At 38.4% G+C, this 20,616-nt stretch overlaps 1 protein-coding gene across 1 annotated transcript; it reads left to right on the top strand.

Moving 5' to 3' along the window:
* Nucleotides 1-4,259: 4,259 nt before the first annotated feature.
* Nucleotides 4,260-19,560, top strand: Actr8 (actin related protein 8). The gene is made up of 13 exons (XM_076837774.1): nt 4,260-4,468; nt 7,848-8,018; nt 9,118-9,228; nt 11,122-11,226; nt 11,591-11,764; nt 12,255-12,348; nt 12,690-12,822; nt 14,701-14,854; nt 15,835-15,930; nt 16,088-16,228; nt 17,317-17,581; nt 18,312-18,475; nt 19,274-19,560. Exons 1-13 carry the CDS (start codon nt 4,346-4,348, stop codon nt 19,415-19,417), a joined length of 1,875 nt encoding a protein of 624 aa, XP_076693889.1. The 5' UTR covers nt 4,260-4,345; the 3' UTR covers nt 19,418-19,560.
* The last annotated feature ends 1,056 nt before the right edge of the window (nt 19,561-20,616 follow it).

Raw genomic sequence — 20,616 nt, 5'->3', positions numbered from 1 at the left:
CTTAAAATCTGAAATTATTTTCTAAGCTTTTATTTTGAAAATGTCTCCTTAGGAATATTTTCTTTAGGAAAACTCAAGTCATTCAACATTTTATAATTACTCAGACATTGTTTGGGAAAATATTTCTGACTTAACCCCTGGGCAGTTTGTCAACTTTGTTATCAAAGTATCTTTTGAGAAAGGTATTATAACCCTGTGTAACATGTTGAGCTTTATATAGGTCCAATTGAATAACTGGTAACTAATATTATAACCTTTCTTTTAGGTAAACGTCTGCTCTAAGAAGCAGACAACTAAATGTACACATTCATAGAAGAAGAAAACCATTAAGAGAAGTGGAGGGCTACCATGCTAGACAAGTGGAGGAATGTGTACGTCTAAATAAGGATTGCTCTGTGTCCTCACAGATCAATGAGGTCACGCTGGGAATTCCCCTCTGCAGGGATCTGGCCTGACTGACATGCAATTCCATAAATGCACATGTTTGTCTCATCTTTTTTGTATAGTTTATTAAAGTATTAATATAGTTTTAATAAGTAAATATTTTTAGGTTGTAAAACTGGTTCCTCATCTTTATATAATTAATCACAAAATACTCTAAACCTGAAGAAAATAAAGGCTGCATATTCAGTGCTTGTGTCCCTTTTGTCAACTGTACATGGTTAATTTGTTCTTGTGTTTATTTCAGTAGTATGTATAAAATCTGTGCTCTTGAATTAATTTTTGTCTTTAATATAATTTGTCCCATCATGTCTGATTAGCTATCAGGTATAATTATCAGGGTACTTATAAAGCTATTGCCAACAAACCTGAGCTTCAAAATGGAGATTTGCTGCCTAATCTTTAAAACCATTGACTTTGATGTTATCTCAACAAATTTGAATTCTATACTACTTCTTAGAATTCTGCCTATTGGCTTTAAATACCATCCGAATACAGATAACTTTCACATTTTTCACTAAGTGGAAAGCTCTATGAGACTAGGAATTTTGTCTTTGTCCCAATCCTTTGAACAATGATTACATGTAATAGGCGCTGACATATTGATTAGTAAAATGAATGATAGAGATAATTCTATTTCCAATACATAACAGGCTTCGAAACCAAAGTGATTGGGTTAAAACTTTTAAGAATAAACATTTATCAATATTTATTCAACCCTGTTTGTCAGGAAATAGGGTTGTAGTAGCATAAGACACTGGTTTTCAAAGATAAGGAAACAATTATAATACAAGTTTTATAATAAGGAAAAATATTTTGACAACTCAATTCTGCCAGGCATCTTTTTCACATTTTTTCTGACAAAATGAGGTAGGTAGGTGATATTTAAGTTATAAAGATACATGCAAGTGCTCAGTAAGTTTAGTAACTCTACAAGTTGTGTGGCGAGAGAATGGCAGAGACATTGTGTTATACCTCTACCTGACCATAGTGGGAGAGATCATGGTAGAGGCCACAAAGGTGGTAGCTTAGTGTTACCAAAGGCTTCTGAGCATGTGACCTATGACCGACCCTCCTTTGCCTCCCAGGACTGCTGCTGCAGGACTCCTTCCTCAGGGCTTCTCCCCTCCCCACCAGTCCTGACTACAACTGACATTTAGCTGTCATGCTTCATACTTAGGTTGAATGTCTTAGTGCAGAACATAGCCATTTGAGGAGCTTGTGTTGAGATATCTTGTCTTTGTTATTCATTAACTTATGATTTTCATTTGGGTCATTTTGTCCCAGTTTACTCACCATGTGCTGAAGGTAACAGGATAAGGCAAAGTCTTCCTTCTGGTGAAGCTTCTAGTCCAGTGTGAGACAGTAAACAAGCAGGCAAAATAATGACAGACTAATGCTTCATTTGTACTTCCAAGGAAATAGGAGGATAGGATAACTTGGGAAGGCCTAAGGCGGCATTCGAGTGAACATACACGGACAGTTCTGGGAAAGGCTGGGCATGTCAGAAAAATCAAGTATTGCTAGAAATGCCAAGGAAAATTGGTAGAAAGTGAAATTAGAAATGTGGCAGGATCTTGATGAAATATAGCCTTAATGGTGATCTGTTTCAATTATGTCCAAAGAGTGAAGGGAAACCATGAAACTATAAAGAACGGGTGTGACATCTTGTTTTTGTTTAGGATAACTCACAAGATTTTACTAAGTGGAGTGCTGGAAACAGTATTGAACTTTTTAAAAATAGTAACACTTGGGCAACTGCAGGACCTACTTGTATGGGGAACAGGGCTGGAAAAGGAGAAGTCTAGTTATTGTACTAAGTATATGAAAAAATGCTCAATATCTTTAGCCATCAGGGAAATGCAAGTCAAAACTGCATTGAGATTCAATCTCACCCCCATCAGAATGTTTCACCCCAGGCTATGATCAAGAATACAAAAAGAGCCCTTGTGGTGGTGCATGCCTGTAATCCCAGCTGCTAGGAAACCTGAGACAGGAGGATCACAAGTTCAAAGCCAGCTTCAGCAACTTCGAGGTAAACAACTCACAACTCAGTGAGACCGGTCTCTAAATAAAATCAAAATAGGGCTGGGGATGTGGCTCAGTGGTCAAGTGCCCCTGAGTTCGAGTTCAATCCCTGGTACCAAAAAAAAAAAAAAAAAAAATACAAAAAAGGATGCTTGTGAGGATAAGGGGAAAAGGAACCCTTACACACTGTTGGAAGGAATGTGAATTATCAGCATGGAGGTACTTCAAAAACCAAAGATAGAACTACGATATGATCCAGTTATACCACTCCTGGGGTGTATACTCAAAGGAATTAAATTCAGCACATGCTAGAAATAACTGCGTACCAGTGTTTATTATAGCAAAATTCACAGTAGCCAAGTTATGGAATCAGCTTAGGTACGTGTCAGTGGATGAAAGGATTTCAAAAAATGTGGCATATTTACATGATGGAGTATTATTCACTCATAAAGAATTACTTATGCCATTTGCAAAAAAATGAATGGAACTAGAGATTATGTCAACTGATATAAGTCAGAAAAGTATGAGGTTTTACCTCATATGGAATCTGGGCAGGGGGACGTACACAAAAATAACAGGGAGACTACTAAAGAGGAAATGGGTCATGAGTGATGGGAGAGTGGATGTAAGCAAAGTAAGTTATTTGCCTATATGAAAATGCCACAATGAAACCCATTATTCTGCATAATTAAAATGCATTTATATTTTTTAAAGAGATTATTGTAGGCTGGGGGTGTAGCTCTGTGGTAGAGGGTTTGCCTAGCTTATCCAAGGCCCAGGGTGGGTAGGGGTTGTTGTCATCCAGGTGAGATGTTGGTGCTTTGGGCTAGGTAAAGATAGTATGAATGGAGAAGATGATACATTCAAGGTATGATAAAGACTGCAGGATTTGCTGATGGTTTGGAAGCAAAAGCTGTGGACAGCTGAATAATCAAAATAATTTACTGAGCTGGTAAAAGTTAGAGTGGGTTCTATTTGTTTTTTGGTGGGTGGGATGGGTAATGAAGAGTTTCATTTTAACCCAGCCGAGTGGTGCACGCCTGTAATCCCAGTAGCTTGGAAGGCTGAGGCAGGAGGATTGCGAGTTCAAAGCCAGCCTCGCAAAAGCAAGGTGTGAAGCAACTCAGTAAGACCCTGTCTCCAAATAAACTACAAAAATAGAGCTGGAGATGTGACTCAGTGATACCTCCTCTCAACCCCCTCCCCGCCAAAGTTTAGTTTTAAACATAAATTTAAGTTTGCAATGCTTTGTAGATGTCCAATTGGAGATAATAGGCCGTTGGATAACAATCTAGATCCCAGGGAGAGGTCCAAACTGGAGATACTCATTTGGGAATCATATTTATAGTAAAATCCATGAAACGTTATAAAGGCATCCAAGGAGACCTTGCCCCAAAGAACCCCAATATCAGAGAACGGATTCAACACGATCAGCAAAATATGAGAACTAGGAGCATGTATGTTGTCCGAGAAGCCTGGAGAAGAGACACCTGTTAAGGCAAAATGAGACTCTGGGGCTGGGGATATAGCTTAGTTGGTAGCGTGCTTTCCTTGCATGCACAAGACCCTGGGTTCAAACCCCAGCACCTCACAAAAATGAAGTTTTAAAATGAGACTCTGTCAGCGGGACTATGTAAAGCGGTCTAAAACCCATTACGCTGCTGTCATCCTACCGTGAGAACTATCTACAGCAACATCTACCCAATCTCTGCTGCAGCACAGCCCCGCCTTTCCCGCTTTCCCAGAATCCTCCGAGCCGACGCCCGCGGCGGCCATTTTGATTGTGGGCAGCCCTGCGGGAAATTGCGCCTGCGCGGTTGCCTTTCCGCTCTGGAGGTCTAGTTAAGGAAGAGGCTGGTGGGCGTCCGCCGCCACGATGACCCAGGCTGAGAAGGGGGACGCAGAAAACGGGAAGGAGAAGGGCGGGGAGAAGGAGAAGGAGCAGCGCGGCGTGAAGCGGCCCATCGTGCCAGCGCTGGTGCCGGAATCGCTGCAGGAGGTGGGGCACCGGGGGCAGGACTCAGGACCCCACGCCTAGCCTAGGTCCTCCGGGGCCAGGCCGGGGCTCAGAACGCGGCCGAGGAAGAGAGGCCTGGCGGCCGTTGGAAGGGGTCGGGTTTCCCCCCCTAGAGGATCGTATCGCTAGTGGGTGGTGCCGCGAGGTGGTCGTTTCGCGCCGTTCGCGGGCTTTGAGGGAACGCGGTGCGCAGCAGAGTCTGGCGGTCCGTGGCGAGCTCCGCGTTCCTCCCGCCGGCTCCGCCTGGCTCTGAGCCCCGTCCCCAGCCCGGAAACTACGACCGTGCTATCACCTGCCTCCCAAGTTGCTCTGAGGTTTACATGGCCTCAAGGAGAGTGTAGCACCCGGCTGGTCCACAGGGAGCTGCAGCTGATGACTGTTGCATGTTCAGGTGTTTTCCATTGTTAGCAAAGATACTTCAAACTTCAAAGCAAGGAGAAGGTAGACTTTTTTCTCTAGAGATTAAGACCTGCCTGTTCAGAAGAGAACAAGATTAAGTCAGATTTACCAGGAAAAACAAATTTGCATTAGCTTGGCATGAGAGGAGCTTTATTGTACATTTGCAAGCACTTTATTTATCAGTGAAGAAAACGCCACCTTCTCATAGGAAAACTGGAAAAGACAATGCACAATTCACAAATAAGGAGGCATTAAATGCTCAGAATTTCACGTTGTCATCTGAGCCAACTTCCTCACCCATGGGTGGGTTAGGACAGTTGTAAAATGCCTAGCAGAGTGCCTGGTACATGGGAAGCCCTCGGGGTGATTATTACTGTTGCAGAAGCCTGGTTTCTCCAGTTGAAGGAGCAGGCTAGGTGGTCTGTAGTGGCCTTGCCTGTTTCTACTCCCTGTCATTCTCCCACTTTATACAGGAGCCTATTCCTAGTAGAACTTGCTGTTGTGGGGGGCACAGATAACAGAACATGCTGTGGAATGGGCTAGTGCAGAGGATTATATAGCAGACAGCAGGCACTTCCTTCTGCCCTGACAGGGCAGGTCTGGACTGAGACCTGAAGATAATTATGAATTAGCAGGGAAAGTTCAGAAAGGGAAGAAGAACAGCATGGAAGACCTAGAGAGGATAGGCAGTAAATTAGGATGTCTGGAATTGAGGAAGATAGCAGAAGCCATATTGTGAGGATCATATAAGCTGGAATCTGGCATCTTTTGAAGGCAATGGAGAACTTTGGAAGGTTTCCTGTATTAAGTGCTTCTCTCCATACCTCCTATGGCTGGGCTGCATGATTAATGATTAATTCGTTTCATCCTCACAAGAGTGCTTGAGATAGGAATGTAATCAGAGCAAAGAAGTAGCTTCTGAATTTGCAGCCAGATTTATGAATCCTGAGCCTGGGCCCTTAAGCACTACAGCAGTCAGTGTGTGTAGCACCCTTTAGTTTTTCCATGTTCTCTGTGATACCTATATTGTTTAATGTAGTAAGATTTGTTGTTTTTTTAAGAAAACAAGACTTAATCCAGAGAAATAATGTGTGGAATGTATCCTTTTTTTAATACATTAAATATGTGATTACCAAAAAATACTTGTCCACACTCTAAGAAGCTGCATTTTCTACTCCAGAGCTTCCCAGTCAACATGCTGCAGATTGTAAGCTGTTAATGAGGTACAGGTATCCCTGATGGTGGGTAGCCTCATCTGTTTACCCCAATATGTTGGACAAATGTCTGCCTTACACAGAATAGCTTGGGAAAGTACTACTCAACACCTTGCTTCTTAAGAATGATGCCGTTGTGATTCAACAAATAACCTCCCAAGCTCCTGTCACTCATATGCTGGGATATAGATTAGTGAATAGGACAGGTGTCCCTTCTCATGGAAAGTTTATTGTATGTTGAGAGAGCAAACAATAAATAGTTACAGAAGTGACAATGTCATAAAGGAAGGAATACCACAAGATTGCTGGGATGTGGGCAGCAAATCTTGTCTGATGACATTTAACTTCAGACCTGAAGGAGGAGTAACACTTAGAGGCGGGAAAGAACATTTCAAGCAAAGGAGTTGTCTGTTTGAAGGCTCCAAAGTCAGTGAGTTAAGAATTCAAGAGGAACCAGACTTGATGGTGCACACCTGTAACTCCAGCTACTTGGGAGGCTGAGGCAGGAGGTTTGTGTTTTTGAGGCCAGCCTGGCAACATAACAAGACCCCATCTAAAAAAGGAATATAGATTAAGATTAAAGAGATTAAAATGAAAGTGGTTCTGGAGTGAAGCTAGAGATTTAGGCAGAGGTTCTGAACTTACTGACAGTCCACAGAACTGTTTTGAAGGACGACAAGTAGAAAACAACTGTAGCTTGATGTCAGGGTAAAATAGGTACTAAAGAGTCAGGCTGGAATTGCAATTCTTAACTAAGGCATCCCTGTTGTGAAAAAGATTGTCAGTCCCTTCTCTTATTCCCTACTGAAACTTGGAACCTTCAACAAGTTCATGTAGCAGAAGTTCTCCCAAGTAATTCTGTATTCTGCCCTCTTCAGATTTATTGAGCTGAAATGATTGTCATGTAAAAGTAAAGCCCACAGTTAATGCCACCGTCCTGGATTTGTGCTGTTTTGTCAGTCCTTGTTCACCATTATCCAAGGATGGATTGTGAATTGCAGCAAAGTTTTCTGATTTGTGAGGATAGCTCTTGCTATGTCAGGTAAATAATACAGAACCAACAAGGGTAACCTTGTTTTAAAAATAATGACCAAAATACATTTGGTGGACACATTCTGAAGTGATTAACATATAAAGTCTTAGTTTCCAGCATTACAAAGTAATAATTCCATTAATTCCTTCTCTGACCCCTTCCATCAAACCTAAGTAATTTTTATTAGTCACCTCAGGAGCTTTTTAAAATTGTCAGTTCCTAGGTGTTCTCCCTGGAGTTTCTGAATCAGAAAACCTAGGACATTTTTTGTTTTTTTAACCTTAACAAATGTTTTAGGTCATTCATATGGATCTTAGAACATAGTATTCTCCATATTCTTCCACACTCTATACCTTGTTTAATTGTCTTCCTTAGTAATTAGATGGGTGGTAGAAACTTCATCCTGGTCATCATCGTACCCATAGTCTCTGGCACATAATCACTCAGTATTTATGTGTTAATTTATGTTGGATAATTTTGTTTAATTTAAGCAAATATTTGTTTAGCTGTATGCACTCTGAGTCAGATCAAGAGCATACAGATACAAAAAGATGGAGAGCAGTAATTGGATATTTCTCAACTCCTCTACTGAATTATTTTGATACTCTTGACTCCAGTAGTCTTTACAGGAAACTTAGTTTGTTACCAATAGATTGATTAATTTACACCTGTATATTATTTACTGAGATCACATGCCTATGTTTCACATTTGCAGCAAATCCAGAGCAACTTCATTGTTGTAATACATCCAGGTTCAACAACTTTGAGAATTGGTCGAGCCACAGACACACTCCCTGCCAGCATTCCTCATATCATTGCAAGAAGACACAAACAACAAGGGCAGCCCCTATACAAGGACAACTGGCTCTTAAGGGAAGGACTAAATGTAAGTCAAAATAGTGGACCTGGAGAGAAAGCCCAAGGTTGTTTCCTTGTGAGGGTTTAGACACCCAAGAGTATCTGGGAATCTTGAAAAAACATCCTCATAGCTTTACTGTGTTTTAAAATAATAACAGCTGTCATTTTTTTATCTGAACTGTTGATTTAGATTGTGAAGAATTAGTTACAACAAAAATAAATTCAGTTTAACTGATTAAGATTAATTGGATATTAATAAAAAAAGGTGATCTTTAATGGAAATTATAGAATTGTCACTTAAAATGATATGGGTTTTTATTAACTGATAACTATATTTTCTTTTCCAGACACTTATACTTTAAATCCAACTCATATTTTAAAACCATTAGCAAATTGAACTGCTATGGCCAACCACTTACTATAGTCTTAGATAAAATTATAATTTCAAGACAAAAAAATTATAATTTCCCTGAAGTAAGCATTCACTCGATCTTATTTTACAGATGGTGATTATTAGAAAAAAATTTGTTAGCTGTTAAATCTGCATATTGCATCATGATTCACTTCTAGCTTTCAAGTTTTAAGGACAGTTTAAGAAATTTAAATTTTTGTAATTATGATGGTAACCTTTAGGATTCTCTTGTTTAGTCTAACTAGGAGACTACTAAAGTCCAGTTATAAATTTAATTATAACTCGCCCATGTAAGAGTCCACAAAATCTTAGTAACTTGTATATTTGGTTAATCAAAATACAATATGTAGAAGGAATGAGAAATTGTTACAAAATTGTAAACATGAGAAATACAGATGTATGGAAGAATCTCTGAAATACTTTGTAAACATGAAGTAGATGTGCTTTGATTAGTGCTGTGAAAATTTTTAACAATCAAAAGTCTCTTGAGGATATAGATTTTTGCTAATATTTAGGGTTTGGTCAGAGTTTCATTTTTGACTTTTTTATTTACAATAAAAGATTACTTGGAATCCTGTAAATTACTGCAAATGACAGAGATTAAGGAAATGCTGTTTGTTGATGAGGGAGTAGTTCCTAATGATGGATTAAATAGTAGCTTTCTCTTTTTCACTAAGTCCTTTATTCTGCTCATCTTTCAATTTTTTCCCCTCAGAAACCTGAAAGTAATGAACAAAGACAAAATGGCCTTAAAATGGTGGATCAAGCAATATGGTCTAAAAAAATGTCAAATGGCACAAGACGAATTCCTGTGTCTCCTGAACAGGTTAGTCAACTTTTTCTTCCCATTTATTCTTTTCCACTTTTATTATCTCATGTCTCTCAATGGGTACATATTATCATATGTCTCTCAATGTAGGCTGTTGTGCAAATAATAATGCCTACACACTTATGCCATACAGCATAGCTTATTGCTCCCAGGCCATAAACCTGTGTGGCATGTTATTGTATTGAATACAATAGGCAGTTGTAATACAGTGGAAGGTATGTGTGTATCTAAACATAAAAAGTACAGTAAAAATGCAGAATAAAAGATAAAAGTATACCCATGTAGGGTATTTATCATGAACAGAGTTTGCATAACTGGAAGTCTCCCTGGGTGAGACAGTGAGTGGTGAGAATGAAGGCCTAGGATGTCACTGTACACTACTGTACACTTTATAAACATTGTATACATAGGCAACACTTAATTTTTTTCCAGAAACAAATTTAGCTTTACTAAATTTACTAAAAAAAAAAAAAAAAAAAGTACTGGAGATTGAACCCAGAAGTGCTCTGCCACCGAGCTACATCTCAGCCCATACACACACACACACACACATATATATTTTTTCTTTTTGAGTCAAGGTTTCACCAAGTTAACTTGAGGTTAGCCTCAAACTTGCAGTTCTTCTATCTTAGCTTCCCAATACCTGGGGTTATAGGTATGCAGCTCCATACTTGCCACTTTGCTGTAACTTCTTCAGTTTTTTTATAATACAGCTTAAATGTGTAAAAATTTTCTTTATATCCTTATCTATGTTTTTTTCTATTTAAATTTTTTTTTTCTTTTAAACTTTTCTTGGTTAAAATCTTAACACACACGTTAAACCAGCATGGGGTAAGGATCATCAGTATTACTGTCTTCTACCCCCACATCTTATTCCACTGGGAGGACTTCATGGGTACTAACACATGGAACTATGATAACAGTGTCTTTTCCTGGAATATCTCCTGAAGGACCCTGAGAATCTTTTACAGTTAACTTTTATAAATAAATATAATATATATGTACTATATACATATAAAATAATATTTTATATTAAATATTTTATACACATATATGGAATATACTCTATAAAAGAATGGTATAAATATATAAACCATTAACAGTTTATTATGAATATCAAATTTAAGTACTATACCTAATTGTACATGTTTTACTTTTGTGTGTCTAGAAGAGCAGTACATTTGTTTATACCAGCATCACCACAAATGAGTGAGTAATGTCATGAGTTAGTAGGTGGTTGGAATTTTTCAGCTCCATTATAATGTTATGGGTCCACTGTCTTATATGTGGCCTATTATTGACCAAAACATCATTACGTGGCACATGACTATAATACCATTCACACGTTTTCCCTTTTATACAAGATGAGATTTCCTTTAAAAAGAAAGAAACTCCTTTCTTAACTGTATATTGAATACTAGAATACTTGAATCAGTGTCACAAATGCTTAGGCAAGCCAACTAACTTATAAGGTAGTTAATTAAGGCAAGTTTATAAAAGTTTATATTTTACTGGAGAGTGTATAATCTAGGATCTTGGTGGGAAGCTGTATTCTTAAATGTATTCTTCAATTTAATATAAACCAATGCAGACATGAGTTAGATTTACATATAGATTTATATTCATCTTTAAGCAGTATATAGTTTTAATTTTGGACTGTCTATAAATAACAAAATAGGTGTGTAAATCATGGGAAAAACCAAGATTGTGGAAAAGGACAAGAAAATCTTTCGGTGACTAGTGAATATTTTCCCCAGTATTTTGGATCTGTGATTAAAATTGATCTGTGAATGAGAGAAACAAAAGGGATTTCTTAATGCTGCCCTCCTCCCCTTCTTGTGTAAATGCAACTAATTTTCTTTTCTTTCTTTTTTTTTTTTTTTTATTCAGGCACGTTCCTACAACAAACAAATGCGGCCTGCAATTTTAGATCACTGTTCTGGAAATAAGTGGACAAACACATCTCATCACCCTGAGTATTTGGTAGGAGAAGAGGTAAGAAATGTCTTTACAGTGAAATGAAAAAAAGAAAAAACGTGATCTTTCTCTTAAAATCCACTTTGCTACCAAGTTCTGATTGTTTCTTAACATTTGGTTATTCTGCTTTGAGGATCAGATATTCACACTGATACCTTGGTTGTTAAATATTTCACATTCAACATCTAAAACATCCCCCCCCCCCCCCCGCCCCCCAGTGCTGGAGATTGAACTCAGGACCTCAGGCATGTTAGGCAAGTGCTGCTGAGCTACATTCCCCAGCACCTAATTCAGAAATGTTAATATTAATTCTGGTCTTAGGTTTTTGACTCCAGGAGAAGAGTTTTTAAAATATACCTCTTTCCTTCCCCACCTTTTCTAGGCCTTGTATGTTAATCCATTGGATTGTTACAATATCCATTGGCCTATCAGAAGAGGCCAGTTAAATATTCACCCGGGGCCTGGGGGCTCCCTTACAGCTGTTCTAGCAGATATTGAAGTAATATGGTCTCATGCAATACAAAAGTACTTGGAAATCCCACTGAAAGACTTAAAGGTGAGCTACAATTCCCAGTTAATTTGGATTGTCTTAAAGATTCTTAGTCAACACAAATAGACTTTACCGAGTTGTTTGTGATACAGTGTCCTTCTTGAAGCATTCTCATCCTTAGGGTGGTGGTCTTCCTCAATTAGTTCCTTTCTGATGTCTTATTTTTTAATGTTTTGCTTTAGGGTGTCTCAGTGCTGTTTGGAAGTCAGCAAACTTGCTCATGTTTATGTTTTCTGTCTCTACTCAGACACATTAGTTGTCTTATCTTTCATTTTACAAATCTGAGATGATTCCAAGTGTGGTGGGGGGAGACTTTGGGTTTCATGAAGAAACAGAAAATGTTAAAGGATTGCACATGTGTTCAAGTTTTTCCTCTGAGCCATTAGCCGTAACTGCTACTCCTGTGTAGGGACGCCTCCATAAGGACAGGTGTGGTGGGATTGGACTTGACTGGATGTGTTAACGCTTCCACCTTTTTTTTCTTTGTTCTTTTTAGTATTATAGATGTATCCTATTAATTCCTGATATCTATAATAAACAGCATGTGAAAGAACTAGTGAATATGATACTGATGAAGATGGGTTTTTCAGGTATGTGGGATATTCTAGTGAGACTTATTTACAAATTTTAAAAAAATTTTATTTATCTAATTACTTGTGGTACTGGAGTTCAAACCCTGGATTTCATGCATGCTAGGGAAGGACTGTACCACTGAGCTACACCCCTAGTCCTGCAGTGAGCCCTACTTGAAATGAAATTGTTCTTTTTCAGTGGCAAAGTTAATCTAATTCATTGATTCATTTAAATGCTTATTCTGAAAAGATTAATGCAGATACATTCCTAAAAGTTTCTAGGCTCCTGACTTTAGTTAATTGTTTTTACAATCTGTACTGCTCTCTAGCTGATTGGTCCTCTGCTTTTTGTTTCTTAGGGATTGTGGTCCATCAGGAGTCTGTCTGTGCTACCTTTGGAAGTGGCTTAAGCAGCACATGTATTGTAGATGTTGGGGACCAGAAGACAAGCGTGTGCTGTGTGGAGGATGGGGTATCTCATCGGAACACGCGGTAAGGAACTTGTGAGATGATGTTTCCTATTCCCTCTCCCTTCAAAGTCTGTTCATATCATTAGTGTTAAGAAATTATATATTTAAAAGTTGGCATAGGAAACCAGCAAGATTTTGGGAGTATAAATTCTAGCAAGACTAAAAACAAATGATTGCCTTTATTGGAACTTTCTAGTGTGAATCCATGTCAGTGGCTCCTGAAAGTCCTGGCATGTATTGTATATAGAGGAAGTGTGAATGTTAACTTCATTTCTTTTACTGTGGCTTGCCATAGAAAAGCTAATCACACCCTAACAGCAAAGGATGGCTGTTTTCCCGTGATGTCATCAGTGGTAACGAGTTAATAAAATAAATGGCAGGAGCACGTTTGCTGCATGTCCTTCCAAATCATCTTTATGCAGGTAAAGCCACTTGGGTGGTACAGGAATGGATTCTGTACATCGTTTTGTGGTCCTGAGACAGCTTTCTTCTGTCCCTTACTTTAGGTAGATTAAGTCTCAGGTACAGAAGAAATGAATATAAACAGGATTCAAGGCGGTCATGAAAAGGTTAATCTACTGCCTCCAATCCCAATTTATAAGACATTCTAAAACCCAGTATGAGGGCTGGGCTTGTAGCTCAGTGGTAGAGCGCTTGCCTAGCACCTGTGAGGCTGTGGGTTTGATCCTTAGCACCACATAAAAAAAAAAGTTTTGTGTTTTTTTTTTCTTTTTACATTGTTTTTGTTTATTTTATGCTCTTGTATAGCTCCATTGTAAAAAGTATTTTTCATCACTTTTCCTTTATTCATCCCAATTCATTAAAACAGTTGCATGTAATTACATAAAAACAAGATATTTCTGTGCAAATACATACATGTACATACACTACATAGGAAATATAACTGATTTTTCTGAAGAGTAATTATAAAAACAAATCATTGACCATCAGGAAAAAAAATCTTTGGAAAACTAAAAAGAACTGATTACAATAATATATAGATGTAATAAAATGTAAACTGTCTAAAAACTATAATTGGCAATTGGATAGAGTCATTATGTAAATGAAACATAACCAAACAGTTTTTTTTTACTTTAAAATTTTTTTTTTTAATTTATGTATGACAGTGGATTGCATTACAATTCTTATTACATATATGGAGCACAATTTTTCATCTCTCTGGTTGTATACAAAGTATATTCACACCAATTCATGTCTTTATACATGTACTTTGGATAATAATGATCATCACATTCCACCATCATTTCTAAAAATGAAGGTATTGTGTCCATCTACAACTGAAAAAAAAAAAGAGTGTGTGTGTGTTGTGTGTGTGTGTGTGTGTGTGTGTGTGTGTATATATATATAAATAAATAGGTAAAACCCAGTATGAGCTAGCGTGGCTCTGCCATTGTTGTTCTCAAAGTATGGAGAAAATACTGGACCCAGGTCTATTACCATTAAAATAATTTTACAGCGGTCTTCTTAAGTTGTAGAAACTTTCAGTTAGTGAACAGTTTTCCCTCATAAGTTTGGCTTATGTTGTTACCTCTGTATGCTTGTGAGTGCAGCCAGCCAAACAACTGTGATCTAGCGAAAGTCCATTGACTTGAAAATGAGTTGGATTTAATGATGTATATTCTGTGTTTTGAAAACTTTTTGCAAACAGCAAAAAGCATGTTCATATCATTAGGGTTTAGAAATGACTGCTTCCAGGTGCCCTGTCAACTGGTTTTGGCTAAAGTTCCCTCTGTCCCTTCCACTATCCATTCCATTCTTCCATTCAGTTCTTACAATAAACATTTGAAAATTTTTGTGTTGTACTATGCCTAAAGGAGTTCTTGAAGCACTCTGCACCTTCCTAACTCACAGATTTAACAGTCTGCCCTTTTAACTTTAGGCTTTGTCTGGCCTATGGAGGATCTGACGTGTCAAGATGTTTTTATTGGCTCATGCAGCGAGCTGGATTCCCTTACAGAGAATGCCAGTTAACAAATAAAATGGATTGCCTTCTTTTGCAGCACCTTAAAGAAACTTTTTGTCATTTAGACCAGGTGGGAACAAAATATTACCTATTATTTTTTTGTTTCTAGAGAAAATGTAGTATTTAAGATATTTTAAGATTAATTATACTGCTCTTTTAACCCAATTAATAAAGCCTAGAAGCTTTGCTCTCAAGGGGGTGAGAGCTTTTTGATATGGTCAAGATAGTGAGGTGTGCTCTCTTGAACCCAGAATGCACAGCTTGTTTTTTAGGAGAATTTAGCACATTTTTCTCTGAAGGTGTCTAATCACTCTGATAAGAATGAAGATAAAATTTTAGGTATAATAAATGTAACAAAAATACATAGATGTGGACATTTTTATTAAATTTTGAAGCACTTTCTTAGTATTGTGAAGAGTTAACCTTTAATCATATATCTATATGTGTATATATAATATATGCATACATATATTAGATATGGGTTGGCTACCTTTTTTACTTTTTGTATTTGACTTTTTTTCCTCTGCTTTTTCAGATAATAGAATTCTAAGTTTTAAGACTCTAAGAAACATAAAAAGGGTCTAGATATATATTAGTTGAGAGAATTTGCTTATTGATTGAGGTCACTCTTTGTATTAATGTTTATCAAAAATGAAAACTGCAGATGATATACATTTCAGAAGTGTTAAATAGGAAAGCAAAGAACAACTGAATTCTTGGGTTTTTTTTTTTTTGGTACCTGGGATTTAACCCAGGGGTGTTTAACCACTGAGCCACATCCCCAACCCCTTTTTAATTCCTTTTATTTGAGACAGAGTCTTGCAAAGGTGCTTAGGGTCTTGCTAAGTTGCTGAGGTTGGCTTTGAATTTGCCAGGCGTTTGCCCCAACGCCTAGTTTGGAACTTTTTTTATTAAGTATAGTGAGAGTGGTACAGAGTTGTAGGGTGGCCTTTTTATTGTAAAATTTAGAGATGGAGAGGCTTATGCATAATTTGAGGAGTTTACATGCATTCTTACTGATTTACTGACAGCATCTTTTCCTGGAATCAGGACATCTCTGGGCTTCAGGACCATGAGTTTCAGATTCGCCATCCAGATTCTCCTGCCCTGCTTTACCAGTTTCGGTTAGGAGATGAAAAACTCCAGGTAACCCTATAGATGTTTATATCTTGGGTAAAAAGAAATCAATCCAGGCTCAATCAATCACACTGGGAGAATGTGCACTTGCTGGGAACATGGTGAGTTTGCAAGTTGGAAGTTGGAGGCAGTATCTTTCTGATTCTTCTTTTCTTTTCATGCTCAGGCTCCAATGGCTTTGTTTTACCCTGCAACTTTTGGAATTGTTGGACAGAAAATGACAACTTTGCAGCACAGATCCCAGGGTGATCCTGAGGATCCTCATGATGAGCATTATCTACTGGCTACACAGAGCAAGCAAGAACAGGTTCATAGTAATTCTGGTGGGAGAAGAGACAATTTTGAAGCTGTAGGAGAAGTTTGCCCAGAATTAATAGATCACTGATCATTTATTTCGGTCTTCAACAGACTAACCCTGATACTGCTTGTAGAGCTAGAGATGAAGTGTGAATTTTATTTTGTCTTTTACAGTATTGGAGGTTGACCCCAGGGCCTTCAACAGGCTAGACAAATGCTCTACAACTGAGCTATATCCCTATCCCTTTTTTATTTTTTATTTTGAGATAGAATTTCACAAAGTTGCCCAGCCTTGCCTCAAACTGCAATCTTCCTGCCTCAACCTTTGAGTAGCTGGGATTACAATGCCTGATTAAAGTCTGAATTTAAAATCCAGATGACAGACTTCTTTATTCAGACATTAATTCAGTTTTCTGAATGCCATGCCATGTACTTAAAAAGTTAATGAAAACACTTTTCTTTTGCCATAATATTATTTACTTACATTATCTGCTACTAAATATTGATTCAGTAGTATTTTCAGTAGCATCTCACCTACTTTATAATTAATTACATTGTAAAAGGTATATGGCATGGGCAAAGAGCTGAATTTTTTTGTTCAAAACTAGTTTCAGTAATAAGAGGTCTGCTGTAGGAGCATAAAATGAAGCTCTTACCTGCTAATGAAATATCAGAGCTCATGATGAAAAATAGATGAGAACTATAAACCTTTTCTAGTCTTTGTTCCTGCCCATAGGCAAATGTGAAGCAGTAGATAGAACTTAAAAATGAGGATTTTCTAGTAGCCGTTGGCCCATGAATCCTATTGTAATATTTCACTTCAGGAAAAATGTTATCAGTACTAACATTTTAATATCAAAATCCAACCAGTGGTAGACCCACACTGAGTCCTACAGAGACTGCTTTGGCTTTAGAGTGTGCTCACTCCTCACTCCTAGGTTATCTTGGGATTGGGTGCTGGGCAGTATGTGTATAACTTGCTGGCTTTTGTTTCATAATGGGACATGATAGGCAGGGAAGGGTGGGATCTAGCTAGACAATATCAACAGTGTTCTGTTATGGTCATACCATCTACTTGATTGTCCTTTTGATTTATAGTCTGCAAAAGCTACTGCTGACCGAAAATCAGCATCCAAACCCATTGGATTTGAAGGAGATCTTCGTGGCCAGTCCTCTGATCTTCCAGAAAGACTCCATTCTCAGGAGGTGGATTTAGGATCCTCCCAGGGAGACTGCTTGATGGCTGGCAATGACTCCGAGGAGGCCCTCACTGCACTGATGTCCAGGAAAACTGCCATCTCACTGTTTGAAGGGAAAGCCCTGGGCCTTGACAAAGCCATCCTGCATAGCATAGACTGCTGTTGTAAGCACATTTGGGGACACCAGAAATAACAAATAAATTGGTTCAATTTAGGGTATATTTGTGCAGTGTATCATGGTCATTTAGAAACTATCGAGCACCTACTCTGTCCTTGCTTTGCCAGGTGTTAGGAGTACAGTAATGAAATAGAATAACTGGTTCTTGGCCTTATTGATTGTATAGCATAGGGAGAATAACATAATTGCATAAATATGAAATTATAATTGTGGTGGGTGCTGCAAAGTTGAACTATAGGGTCCTAAGAGCTCCTGATTTAGAGATGTGATAAAGGAATTTTACTTACTCTGGGGAAGGTTTGGAGGGTGAGCAGCAGGGATTGCTTTCTTGAAGAGCCATGTGAGAGATCTCAGGTGGAGAGCAGGTTGTTAGACAAACAGGGTGATATTCCAGGCAGAGGAAGAAAGCTGCAAAGACTGATGTGGGAAGCAGAGTGTGGGAATGAGGCTAGAGAGTAGGTGAGTACCACACCACATTGGACCTCATGGTCCACCATGAAGGGTTTGGTCTTAATCCTTTGAGTAACAAGGCATGAAGGGTGGGGTGGCGGCATGCTCAGATTTGTGTTTTACAAGGTTCCTCTGGCTGTGTGGGTTTAACAGTGGTCTAGAGGGAGATCTTTGAGGAGGTTATTGCAGTTGTTCAAGCAAGAGATGTTTGTGCCTTGGCCTAGTGGTGGTGGTAGTAAGTGGAAGGGATATCTATGTCTTTTCAGCATCTGATGATACCAAAAAGAAGATGTACAGCTCCATCCTGGTAGTGGGAGGTGGTTTGATGTTTCATAAAGCTCAAGAATTTCTACAGCACAGAATTCTCAACAAAATGCCACCTTCGTTCAGGCGAATTATTGAAAATGTGGATGTAATTACAAGGCCTAAGGTGTGTTGTTTCATGGTGCAAATTGAACTGTATGCAAACGAAACCAGCAGTGGTTATTTCTAAGTGGACAGTTAAAACCTGGGAGGTTTGGGCTTGTGTCAGGCGAGGTTGTAAGAGTATGAGGAAGTGCAAAAATTACTCTTGAGTGAGGCACAGATGTGGCAGAAGAAGCTCTGGACTAGGTGACTAAATTCCTGGTTCTGGCCCTTGCTGCACCTGACTTCCACCTTTGTGAGAGAATGAGGTGGGTTGAAAATACTGTTCTCTCATACCCTGACAGCCTCTTATAGTCAAGAACTATTGCTGGTCCCTGGACTAGAAAGATCTTTAAAAATATTTTTGGTTTGAACTATCTTGAAAAGAAGTATAAACCCAGGAATTTTGAAATATATTGTGTCTGAATTTCATTAAATATAAACCCAGGAATTTAGAAATATGTCATGTTTGTATTAAATCTCACTACAGTTCCTGGTGATATCATTTCCTTTTACTTCCGAGGGAAGGATTGTGGGAATGTATTTATTCCACTCACATATCAAAATTATTTTGTTATTTATGTTCCTGCTTAAAGGCCTGTTGTGGAATAGTAGTGAAGAGTAGCATGTTCAATAATAAAAATTAAAAGTGTTCTCTTGTCAGATCAGAGAGGTCTTAGTTGTCCATGAGTCCCGCTGTCTTAATATGGGTAGAAGACCTGGCTTCTTAGGACATGAACTCAGCAGGAATCCTTCCCAGATTAAAGTAAGTGAAGTATACATCTTGTCTGCTTATACTGAAACAGTTCTATCACTTGTCTAGGACATGGATCCTCGGCTGATTGCATGGAAAGGAGGGGCAGTGTTGGCATGTTTGGATACAACTCAGGAACTGTGGATTTATCAGCGAGAATGGCAGCGTTTTGGTGTCCGCATGTTACGAGAGCGAGCTGCTTTCGTGTGGTGAAATGGGGAGGAAAAGTCTCTGTTGAAGACCAAAACAAGTCTCTTGGTATAAAGAATATGTATGTATGTATGTATTTTAATTTATTGACCTAGATGCTTAATTTTCAAGGAAAAGAAATAAATTTCAGTTTTATGTTCATGATATGACATTGGTTTGAAATTATAATCTTTTGAAGACAGGTCATTTAAGAATAAGTATGAACTCTTTAATTGTAGCCCTCTGCCCCTTTCTCAGGGCTTCGCAGTGATATAAAATGTTGCTGTTGAACTTTCTTTTATGGGGCAAAGAACTTTTTGTTGACCTCTGAGCATTGTCACCCATACCGATGTGACTTGTGAGAAGGGCCCATTTGTGCCATTTCCCTCTTGTCTAGCATAGTATAGGTGTCTTGAGTTCTGTGCACGTGACTCATGTATTCTTGGAATTCTAAATACAAAAAAAGTAGTTTGGGGGTTTTTTTTCAATTTTCTGTGGGATTAAAAAAAAAGATAGGAACCCATTCAGTTCTAGATTTCTAGAGACAACGATTTAAGGCTTTACTGGCTAGATGTTGTCATCAGACATGCTGTAGGGTGAGTTAAAGAAAACTGTTATAAGAGCAAGACAACAGCTAAACCGGACATCTTTCCTTCTTAAAGCTATATAGAAATGATTTGGATAAAATTTAGAGTTGTTAGCTTGTGCTGTATAATATGGTAACTGTCAGGATTACTACTTGATCATCAAGCCCCCAGTTTTCCTTTATTTGAAGAACCAGGTGCAAGCTTTTGGAGATTTCTATGTTCAGTATGATCAGTTGCCCTTAACCTGTGAGCACTCTGGAGCAAAATCAAAATAATATAGTCATTAGCACTAGTGGTCCAGGCCTTGAGCATGACTTCTTTGAGAAGGTGTCTCAGTGGAGACAGGAGCCAGTAGTGAGCACATACCTGGAAGAGACCTGGCAGGAGGGAGAGAATGCCTGACCCCAGCTGTTAGGTGCCTGTTCTTGTCACCACTATGACCAGGACTGCAGATGTGAGGAGAGAGAAAATCAGGGAAAGGTAAGAGATGGAGGTAAGAATGTAATATAGAAAGAAGTCTAAGGCAGGAAGAAATGTAGTACTGAGGCATTTTGCACAGATAAGCGTAACCTGTGTAACTTCATCAGTAGATTAGGAATAGAAGAGTCCACAAATACATCAAAATAATTTTAACTT

This window comes from Callospermophilus lateralis, chromosome 1 (genome assembly GCF_048772815.1).
Source record: "Callospermophilus lateralis isolate mCalLat2 chromosome 1, mCalLat2.hap1, whole genome shotgun sequence".
Classification (NCBI taxonomy): Eukaryota; Metazoa; Chordata; class Mammalia; order Rodentia; family Sciuridae; genus Callospermophilus; species Callospermophilus lateralis.
Note: the sequence above shows the minus strand (reverse complement) of the source record. Positions and strands in the feature narration are given on the sequence as shown.